At 37.3% G+C, this 11,585-nt stretch overlaps 1 protein-coding gene across 1 annotated transcript in view; it reads left to right on the top strand.

The window, feature by feature from the left end:
• Positions 1-1,000: 1,000 nt before the first annotated feature.
• LOC103505182 (cell surface glycoprotein 1-like) overlaps positions 1,001-11,585 on the top strand; it is a 20,522-nt gene continuing 9,937 nt past the window's right edge. The window contains exon 1 of the mRNA XM_008469500.2: positions 1,001-1,451. Coding sequence (XP_008467722.2) covers positions 1,058-1,451 — 394 coding nt within the window. The 5' untranslated portion in view covers positions 1,001-1,057. The remainder of the gene's footprint in view (positions 1,452-11,585) is intronic.

Raw genomic sequence — 11,585 nt, 5'->3', positions numbered from 1 at the left:
AGAAAAGTAGAAGATAAGCTAGAAACCAAATTAACCACACAATGGCTCGCGTGACAATTCGTGGTGTCTATGACAAAGAGACACTTTCAACTTTAATGAGAAACACGAGACGATCCGCGAAGAAGAAGATTAAGAACAAAAGAAACAAGAAGAAAAAGAGGAAGAAATCCGTGGTGTCTATGACAAAGAGACACTTTCAACTTTAATGAGAAACACGAGACGATCCGCGAAGAAGAAGATTAAGAACAAAAGAAACAGAAGAAGAAAAAGAGGAAGAAATTGAGAGAACGAGAGAGAAAAAAGAGAGATGATTACTGAGAAGATTCAAGAGGAGGATGAGGAAGTATAGCATCAGAAGAAAAAAATCGAGAAAGTGTAAGAGGAGAGAAAAAAAGGTAGAGAAAGAAAGAATATCAACAAGAAGACGAGGAAAAAAGGAAAGAAGAAGTAAGAGGACAAGAGAAGATCGAGAACAAGGAAATGGAGAAGAGGAAGAAGACGAAGGAGAAAAGCACGATAAGAAAAATATCAGTGAACTTTTAATACAACTAACGATTCGGTACTTAGATGCAACCTAATCCAAACCTCCAATCTGGTGCACCTCGCGAAGCCAAATTCAATTAGAAAGAAAAGAAGAAGACGAAAAAGAAGAAGAAGGAAAAGAAGAGAGAGAGAAAGAAAGAATATCAACAAGAAGACGAGGAAAAAAGAAAAGAAGAAGTAAGAGGACAAGAGAAGATCGAGAACAAGGAAATGGAGTGAACTTTTAATACAACTAACGATTCGGTACTTAGATACAACCTAATCCAAACCTCCAATCCTCGCGAAGCCAAATTCAATTAGAAAGAATAGAAGAAGACGAAAAAGAAGAAGAAGAAGAAGGAAAAGAAGAGAAAGAAGAGAGAAAAAAAATCGCGAATCTTTCCACAACTTTTCGCTCTCTCCCATCGCGGTGCGAACCAGAATAGTGGAGGGGGTTTGCTTAAAAGTCCGACCTTCACTCAAGTTCAGACTCAGAACCGATTCAGTCTCGCTCCGGAACTGGTTGTGTGTTACCATGGCTACCAATTCGCGTGCATTTCAGCTCGCAACTCTCTGCGTATTTTACTTCGTACTGCCCGGGATTCATTCTGTGCCGCCACAGAGCCGAAACCAGATTGCGCCCCAACAGAGCCGTAACCCAGTGAGCCACTCCGACAGTCAAAATGTCAAGTACAACCGGTACTATCCTCTCGTTCAGCCGCAGCCGCATATCGCCTACCAGCAGCAATTCGTCCAAAGGCCGCCCGTTTCGCCGGCCCGAGCTCAGAAACCCGTGAAGGCCGCCGCTACCGGCCAGAAAAAGGCGACGCAGGTCAATAAGAAACAGGGTGTGAGTCCCGCCAGAAAACAGGCTGTCAAAGTGGTGAAGAAACCAGTTGCTGCTCCAAACCGAGGAGCGACCAAATACCGTGAGTACATTTTGATTTTATTTTTACCAAACACCCTTATAGCCTTTTGTATTGTATACCTTTTCTCATAGGTTCCTACCTACTCTTTTTTGTAGAAATGCATGCTTACCTGTCAGTAGAGGTAGGTAGGTTTGATGTTCAAGAATATTTCTGGAACACTTGTCTTAAAAATTTTCCACGTCTCGTCTGGTGAAACCCCTTTGGTAGATAGCCTCTGGTAAAACCTACCTATGTACCTACCTACCTACCTACCTACTAAAAGTTTATTGTTCTGTAGAAGTTGTTTAGTTATACCTAGAACTAACTCAGATAGGTAATGGAAAAAAAATCGTATAGTAGGTAAGTCGAGTTGAAACTTAAAACTCACAATTCACGTTCAACTATGTACTTTTGTGTAGGTATTTAGAATTTCAAAGTTACCGCTCTCTTACCTACACTGTAATCAGTTTTTGTGTTCTTTTCTTTTGAGGGAAAGTAATGCTTTTTGATCTTATCTGAGAACCGTCTACCTACTTCTTTTGCTGCACCTTTTTCCAATTTTCTGACCCGGGGGTAAAGGGACTTTGCAGTCCTATCCAAGGATACTTACCTGCTTATTTTCCGTGTCCCTAAGACAAGGTATATTCTATTCTATACTATAGTACCTACAGAGGCGCATAGATACCTAGATAGGAGAAGAAAAAGAAAAATTCCGTTGGTCCTCATTTTTCCTGCTCTATGACTTTGAAACATCACACAAGTAAGCGCAACTGATCTATTCCCGAAACTGTATCAATGTGACTTGACCACCCCTGTACTACATGACTGTGTTAGGTCCTATTAATATATAACTCCTATATAACAGCACTTAAGTTAGTAATGGATTGGTGTCCTGTTATAAAAACTGGGTGTGTGCCTTATAGGAGGTTCAGGTTCAATGATGGAAAAAAAGAAAACACTTAGGTATCAATTTAACCACTGACGTAAAACTCAAAACTGGACTTGAGATTTTTCAAGTTCAGGTCCTTGAAATGTTTGCAATGCCAACTTGTAAAGTACGATGACATTGGGTTAAGTTAAACATAATCTCAACCCGAGCCTGCAGAACAACCGGGTGCCCCATCAAACGAAGAACAATTCCCATCTGCTGGAACAGTAGTTGAAGCTCCGGGCCCATCTAATCCTTCCCAAACAGAAGAACTAAACATAATATCTAACTGTCTAACTGTGTATTTCCATCTGATTAAATTAAACCGTTTGGACTGTTTGGAGTGTGAATAAATTTAGATATTTTTTTTTCCTTTTACAATTTTAATCCGAAAAGCGGATTGTGTGAATTTTGTGTTTGGCACAGCACAACTCTTTCCCACAGAAACTCATTTTTAACAGAGATCACTGTAGGCCTAGATAGGTGTAGCAATAAATTGACGACAAAACTGACAAATATCCACTCGGTATGGGTCTGACATTCCAAAAATATCTGCTTGTAGGATTAATCACAGCTTGGTCATAAAACTGACGAACGTGCAATGATTTTGGATTCCCCGACAGTTTTTGGCACCGAATAACTACAGTAGGACAATAATATTGTCAGGTTCACACATGGTAAAAAAAAAAAACAATAGCAGATATAGGAACAAAACACAATACAATAAAATTGTTCACACAGACTGCCTTGGAGCTTGGAGGTATTTACAAAATTCCAGTTGGTCACATTTAGCCTAATAATTTCATGAATTAATAAAACTTTCATCTAGGTACCTACTTCTTCTTTTTCTTTTACTATGTCAATTGAATTGATAAAAGATTAAGCTCAAAAGTTATCCCATTCTGACCTTTTTACGCTGCAGTTTTCAAAGTAGTACCTATCAATCGCTGGAATCATAATAACAGAGCTAATTTGTACATTGGTATAGGTAACTACTGCTCGAATAGAACTAAAGAGTCCCTTTACACCACCAAATAGCCTACTTGCTACTACTATCAATGTTCTACAATGTCCAAATGATATTGAGGATAAAACCTCATACCTCCGCTGGTACTGATTCCACGACCTTCTGATTACCCGGCTTGTGTTTCAACCACTACACCATCGAGGAAGGAATAATGATTCAGGACTTGTGAACCACACAGTATATCATCATCACTACCAAAGTATCATCAGATATTTGATATGTACAACGTGGTAGAGATGATACATGACATTGTGCATATTGATGCCCCTACTGGCTACTGGGCTCAGTTTGGACTGACAAATATAGTCACAGCTAGGGACTCTATAGACTATAGACAGTTAAGGTTGAAACACACTACCACATCTGGTCACATTAAGTCATGGGGAGTTAGAAAGATGTAGTTTAAAGATTTCCCATAATTTTGTTAGTAAATATAGGAAAATAAATATTATTATTTTATTTCATCTATCTTTACAAGTAGGTGGGATGTATTTAAAATTTAACGTGGTATTATAATGATGATAAATAGAGTGGTAGACGTCATTATGTGGCGAATAAGAAAGTAAACAGCTTCATTTTGAAGAAACTTTGAGAGGTTTAATAGAGGGGTTTGTAACAACGGAGTCTTGTCTTTCCAAAATCGAAGAGAAAAGGAGGACTTGTCCTCCAAAATATGCAGGAGAAAACCAGCCGTTCCGAAAATAGGTAACTTTAGGTATCTGTTTTTTGGGATTTGGAATAAAGTTTGCCCCGACCATTCCGAAATAAACTTATTAGGTACCTACCTAGGTAGGTACTAGGTAATAATACTTACTCGACTGTAGACTGTAAAAAATTGTAAACTAACAATCACTTACACTTGTGTTTAGATAGGAAAAACCAAAACTTTCTCACTTGAAGAAGTTTCTTATTATAATAATCATATCTGTGATAGAAAGTAAAAAGTACAAAGCCAATAAAACAGTTCTAAAAAACAATGGGAAAAGGAAGCTATGTCTGTTTCATTATTAAGTAAGGTACCACACATCTGATAGTAGTGTGGCTGTCTTGAACAAGATTTACCTACAATATTATGGGAAAACTTTGAACTACATCTTTCTCCCCATGACTTCACGTTACGTGACGTGTTGGTAGTGTGTGTCTACCTTTAGACACAGTTTGAAGACAACATTTTACTGCGAACTGCATAGAAACTGACAGGTGGTCAGTGCACTACATGATTGTCAGTCTTAGAACCTCGTGACAGGCCTGATTTTGGAAGCAGCAACCTATTTTTCATTTACAATGCATTCGTTCGTGTCACTGTCAAACATGACAAAAACAAATCCTACTTCGCTACTTCACCTTGCAGTCATTTATTTTCCAATTGGATTTCAATTTGACAGTAATTAAGTACTTTATTGGAATCTGGTACTTTATAAATAGGGACTTGGTGATTTTTATGGTGTAGAATTGTAGATATTATACTTGCATCAGGTACCTATTATATAGTTCACTGCCCTCCTTATTGATGAATGATGACCAATCGTTGTGGATTCTGGTTCTTCCAGTCTTCCTCGAGAATACCTCTACTTCAGAAGACAAAATCGCCTATGAAATCGGTAGGTATCTCCAAAAACAAAGAGAAAAAAGAAGAAAAAGATGACGACGAAGAAGAAGAAAAAGGAGGAGGAACAGTAGGAGAAGGAGGAGGAGGAGGAGGAGGAGGAGGAGGTGCAGTTGAAGAAGAAGGAAGGAAAGAAAGAAAGAAAAAAGATTAATGAAGCGTGACGGGAGGCGCTCGAACGTCATCAAGAGTTCGAAGCGCCAACCGGCCTTTATTAACACGAAACAGAGTTTCATGAACATGACATGGTTTTCTTACTTCAGTATTCAGAAAACATAGCAAGATCGATAAATTTAGTTGATAACTGTCCAAAACCTAAAAAAAAGTACCTACCTAGGTACGCACCTACTTATGTAGCTACCTAGCTAGTTTTCTATTTCATTGTAAGTTCTAAAGCTAAATACATAAAGCTTGGAACATGACATGGTTTTCTTACTTCAGTATTCAGAAAACATAGCAAGATCGATAAATTTAGTTGATAACTGTCCAAAACCTAAAAAAAAAGTACCTAGGTACGCACCTACTTGTGTAGCTACCTAGCTAGTTTTCTATTTTATTGTAAGTTCTAAAGCTAAATACCTAAAGCTTGTAATCTCATACCTATTTTTAACTGCAGACTCTGCAGAGACTCTGGTCTGGCTGAGGGACTTAAAACAGGGAGGATACCAGCCTGATGTTTCCCTTGCGAAAATAATAGAAAAGGTTGAGTGCGAAGGGCAACCACATGACTAGACTACCGTTGCCAATAACTTATCAAATACTTGGAATAATTCGATTACAAATTCGCAATACATTGCGAACATAATATATTATTATTAAATTAAATACTTAGCTGTAGTCAGGAATTTAAAGAAGTTCCCTACTTGACCATAGGTAGGTACTCATAGACGAACCTAATAAATATCATCGATACCTTGGAGTTAAAGAACTTAGGTACAGGTACATGCACATACGAGTAACTATAGTGTGTCCAGATCAATGTGACAGCAAAAAAATAGACATTGTTAGCAACCACATGACTAGACTACCGTTGCCAATAACTTATCAAATACTTGGAATAATTCGATTACAAATTCGCAATACATTGCGAACATATATATTATTATTAAATTAAATACTTAGCTGTAGTCAGGAATTTAAAGAAGTTTCCTACTTGACCATAGGTAGGTACTCATAGACGAACCTAATAAATATCATGGATACCTTGGAGTTAAAGAACTTACACTACCTATTTAGGTATAGGTACATGCATATAACTAATTGTATGATTGAGCTATTGAATACATTATTGAAATCTTTATACCTACCTACTAGGGTCACTGCTATTACACGTAACAATTATTACTATTATATCAGAATTGTATGACAATGCGTATCATAAAGTGACATAAAGTGATGGGAAAATAATAACACAAGTCATTGTGCTTTGAGTCAGTGTTATTTTGCTATTTTGAATGTCTGAGAAGGCATTCGATGCTATGATAATGGTTGATCTTAAATATCTTGAACTTCTGTCATGGAACCTGGTGTAAATCTGCAAATGTTGGGTAATTTGATCTAAATTTTATAAAATCCTGTGCCCTGGTTTTCCATTACATATTTAAACACTTTAAACTTAAACGTAGGATGGAACTGTAACTGGTAAGGTCTTGTCGTCTCGAAAGCGAAGAGAAAAGACAGGAAAACGGAAAGCCAGCCGTTCCGAGAACGACCCTTACCTGTTTAGGATAGAATCGACATTCCTCCAACTCAGGTTGATAGATAGATGCCATTTTTATTTCTCTATTTTGGCATGAAACAATTTGTCAGGCGAAATACTTCAGATTAGGTCATTAAGATATATTTAGGTGCGGCGATTCACCGTCGTAAAACATTGATTGCCAAAAAGTGGCCATTCAAACACTGGATTACGGTTCTATTAGTGTGATTTTATTTCGGTAGATAGTTAAGTAGGTATTATGTCTAACTTTTTTTTTATAGTATGCCATAACGTTCGGTTTATGAGGTGTCATTAGGTCCAAATTGACCTAGGTGAAGATAAAAAAAAATCCTGTATAGGGATGACGGAAATTTGTTTTGGGAGGGGTCCCCTCTGTATAAATACTCGTACATATATACAAGATTCTAATCTGTTTTGAAATTTACACCTAACGCCTCCGCCTAGGCTATCAGCACCAGGGGATATCCAGCCTACCATTGTTTGAGTGAAAGACCAGTGCCCAATTCCAGAAAAGGATCTGAGTATACTCGTACTTTACACGTGAATGCATTAATTTAGAATTTTGTCCTCAATGGGAATCTTCAATCTTTTAGGTCCGTCAGCGTCAAATTTTAATAATTTTATAGTTGAAATTTTTATGGGTACTTAGGTACTTACTGAAATAGGTGCCTACTGATTTTTGGAAAATTCTCTTCTCTGGTAACAACGAACAAGAGACAACACTAACGTTGGGATTCACCAACTCGGGATTGAGATGAAACAAGGATTTCCCTATACCCAGGGCAACCTCGGATTGAATTCAATCCTGTAGATTACGGTGGTAAAACTCGACCTATGAGATCTGACAACCGGTGTCCCCAATCCGAACCCGAACCACGGCACTAGTTTAGCATCCAGTGGCGAAGATAGACGTGAAAAACACCGGCAAACACCTTGAGGCCGTTATTAGACGCGTTTCAACCTCTCCTCTACTCTTCTTTCGATATAGGCGTTATAACTTACCCTTCTTTCCCTCGCATTTTATTCGAGTTAACTAGTTTTTCTTCTTCTCTTCTACATTCTTTTCATTATTTTAAAACAACTTTTTCTTCTGTATTTTTCCCCGGTATAATGGTTTTTCTTATTTATTTCGTAACCTCTCCCTCTACTCCTGCTTCGTTTTATTTTATTACATAGCATAATATGCGCTGGTATAGTGTGTGTGGGAAATGTGGATGAATTCCTTCTATGTATTCGACTGTTGTATTCCACTGTAATATGTACCTACATAGTACAATATGACCTGATGTAATGCTTAGGCACCCTACAGTATGATAAAATGGAGCTAAAACACGAAATGTTGTGGCGACAGGCTTTCGAATTAAAAGATCTCTAATGGAGCAGTTGCAGTTGGGTAAAAATTATGAATAAAAGGTCGATTCCTACGTAAAAAGTTGTGAAAAATCCAAATCTGAGGTCAAAACTCCAAAAAAGTAATTTTAAAAGGTCGAAAATTCAATTTTTAATTGCCGTTCTAATTAAAAAGTTCAAAGAGTTGTGACGTCAGACTTAATGTCAAAATGCGCAGAAACGCTTGCGCACAAACAAAGGAAGCGGGAGTCATGAGTTATGACGTCATCGCCTACGGGAGCATATGTCGTGACGTCAACCAGGTTCGCTCTTGTTGACATTCGATAAACATGAGTCAACAGTTTAACCAGAACATCCTGAACAACATGTTGAATATAACGTAGGTACTTATCTATTATGTACATACATAATTTTGTATGTTTATTTGGTCCAATATATGCACAGGCATTGGAAAAGGTAATGGTGCATAATGATAAAAATCATAAAAAAATGTGCAGAAATGTTATGCAAATTTTATTAAAAATTTCTGTCGTTTTCTAGAAATTGTGCCAAAGTGCAAGCCAAAGAAGAACGGTACCCGAATTGATGGGAGCTATTATGTTCTTACATTGGATAGGTATTTACAAGGTATATAAATATGAATATCATCGTAAACTAGTTACGTAGGAGGTACCTATTAGATTGGATCAAGTTGTTAGCTTGGCATTGGCATGTAGGAGTAAATGACACATCCACTAAAAATTAGAAAAATCCGCCAGTAAAAGAGTCATATTCAATTATTCAAAACCAATATTCTTGATACAGTTCCGGAGTATGTTCAGGCATAATAGGTGTATCTTATGTAAAAAAAATCCCAAGTCTTCTGCCTAATAGGCCTATTCTAATTAGGCCCTTCTCATTCCCTGGATATCAGGCCCTTGCTCACATCCACTAAAAATTAGAAAAATCCGCCAGTAAAAGAGTCATATTCAATTATTCAAAACCAATATTCTTGATACAGTTCCGGAGTACCTATGTTCTCCGCTAAAGGCACAATATCTTATGCAAAAATTTTTCCTAAGTCTTCTGCCTAATAGGCCTATTCTAATTAGGCCCCTTCTCATTCCCTGGATATCAGGCCCTTGCTTCACAGCTTCCATGATTCTTTCTATTACGGTTCGTTTCTTTGTCACCTCGTTGAATATTTCATTCTCGACTTTGAATAATGCCGGTTTGGCGTTACAATTTTAATCCGAAAAGCGGATTGTGTGAATTTTGTGTTTGGCACAGCACAACTCTTTCCCACAGAAACTCATTTTTAACAGAGGTCACTGTAGGTATATACATAACTCCTAGGTTTTTAGTGGCACCTCAATTTACTAAACTGACCATCGAAAATTTCACACGACTAAATACATAACTTTCCTTCCTATAGGCTATAGGATAAGGAGAGTAAAAAATTAAACATAATATCTAACTGTCTAACTGTGTATTTCCATCTGATTAAATTAAACCGTTTGGACTGTTTGGAGTGTGAATAAATTTAGATTTTTTTTTTCCTTTTACAATTTTAATCCGAAAAGCGGATTGTGTGAATTTTGTGTTTGGCACAGCACAACTCCTTCCCACAGAAACTCATTTTTAACAGAGGTCACTGTAGGTATATAACTCCTAGGTTTTTAGTGGCACCTCAATTTACAAAACTGACCATCGAAAATTTCACACGATTACCTACATAACTTTCCTTCCTATATAGGATAAGGAAAGTAAAAAATGGTGTAGGTGAGTAGGCACAACCTAAACAAAGTCTTTCCTCACAGTTGAACAAAAAAATGTTAAAACCTTCCTAAGTCCAAGAATCCAAGATTTTTAATTAGGCAGCACAATAAATCAGTGGCAAAAATTCCACCTATTCTATGTACAGCAGCAAACTGCCTAACCTAACATCATTAAGATCACTATCTACTGAATAAAATCAGAACCATCAGTGAGAAGAAGAAGAAGAAGAGGAAAGAAAAAGAAGAAGAGGAACGAAGAAGAAGAAAAAGAAGAAGAAGAAAAAGAAGAAGAGGAAAGAAGAAGAACAACAAGAAGAAGGAGAGGAAAGAAGAAGAAAAAAAAAGAAAAAGAAGAAGAAAAAGAAAAGAACATGGGTACCTAGCAGTAATTTTCCCATGACCTACAAGTATCTCGACAAAGTTCGTTTGGACTACCGGTCTACATACATCTTATTATTCTGGCAAGTTCAAGATTACCAGAAATATATGTACATATAGGTTATAGGTAGATATGTAGTTTATTAAAATAAAATAAAAATTAATAAATACCTAGATTAATAATTCCTAGATTGTACACACCTATAGGTGGCAAAGTTGATTGGCTAGGATTTGGAATATAATTGGATTCTAAGAAATGACCCGGACTTTCTTCCATTGTTCTTTTGACTACAAGAACGTAGAGGTGTTATCTATTCCAGACATCTCTGGGTAACACTTTGCTATCTTTGGAAATTAATCTTCATAGGTAGGTAGCTGTATTCGCAATATACATAGTTATTATTGTGAGAAAATGCAAATTAAGATACTATTTTGCCATCAGAAGTTAGATAGTTAGATAGTTTGTTAAGTTATCAAATATTTGACATCAAGTCACCTAAGCTACAGTCCACGTCAACTGGGAAGTCTGATGGAAGCGCATGGAGGGGAACCGCAACTTCTCAACTGTAAGTCGGACAGTTCTAAAAGTTTCACCATTCGATTCGGCGTGAAAAATCCCATGGGATCAACTATTCACATGCTTACTTGTTAATCAACGAGCTATTTTTTGACGAGTGCGCACCCAAAGGTCATCGGACTTCCCAGTTGAAGTGGACTGTAGGTTCCTACCTTTACTTGAGTCTGACTTACTTGAGTATCAGGTGGCTCTGTTCTGGCAAACGTAGGAATATGAGATGTCTTGTCATCCGAACATTTCTGAAACAAAATACAACGAAAATTTAGTTCAAAGCTCCGGGTTCGATTCCCGAGAATGGCGAATTTTATCCTAAACAGATAAGGTCTGTTCTCGGGACGGCTGGCTTCCAATTTCCAATCCTATCATTCTCTGTTCTCTCTTTGATTTCGGGACGATAAGACCTCCGTTGTTACAATTCCCTATATCATTCCCACCAGTTAGATCGAAGCTGAAAGTTCGATTCCAGCCAAGGGCAAACATTATCCTCTCGGAACAGCTGGTTTTCTTCGATTCTGTACTCTTGCTCGGTTTTTGAAAAGATACTAAAGGGATAATGTTCGTTCTCGGAACGGCTCGCTTTCTATCCTGTCCTCTCTTCGCTCTCGAGACGATAGGACCTCCGTTGGTACAGTTTCCTCTATCAAACCTCTTAAAAGAGCTACATTTTCATCTTATCTCTGGTGTTTACAGCAGTTCTAGCCTTCCGTGTAAACACACCTAGTCATATATCAGCGTCAAAATAATAATAATAATAATAATAATAATAATAATAATAATAATAATAATAATAATAATAGTGCTTATTTATACTG

Source organism: Diaphorina citri, unplaced genomic scaffold, assembly GCF_000475195.1.
Source record: "Diaphorina citri unplaced genomic scaffold, Diaci psyllid genome assembly version 1.1 scaffold155, whole genome shotgun sequence".
Classification (NCBI taxonomy): Eukaryota; Metazoa; Arthropoda; class Insecta; order Hemiptera; family Psyllidae; genus Diaphorina; species Diaphorina citri.
This window is presented reverse-complemented; position numbering and strand designations above follow the sequence as displayed.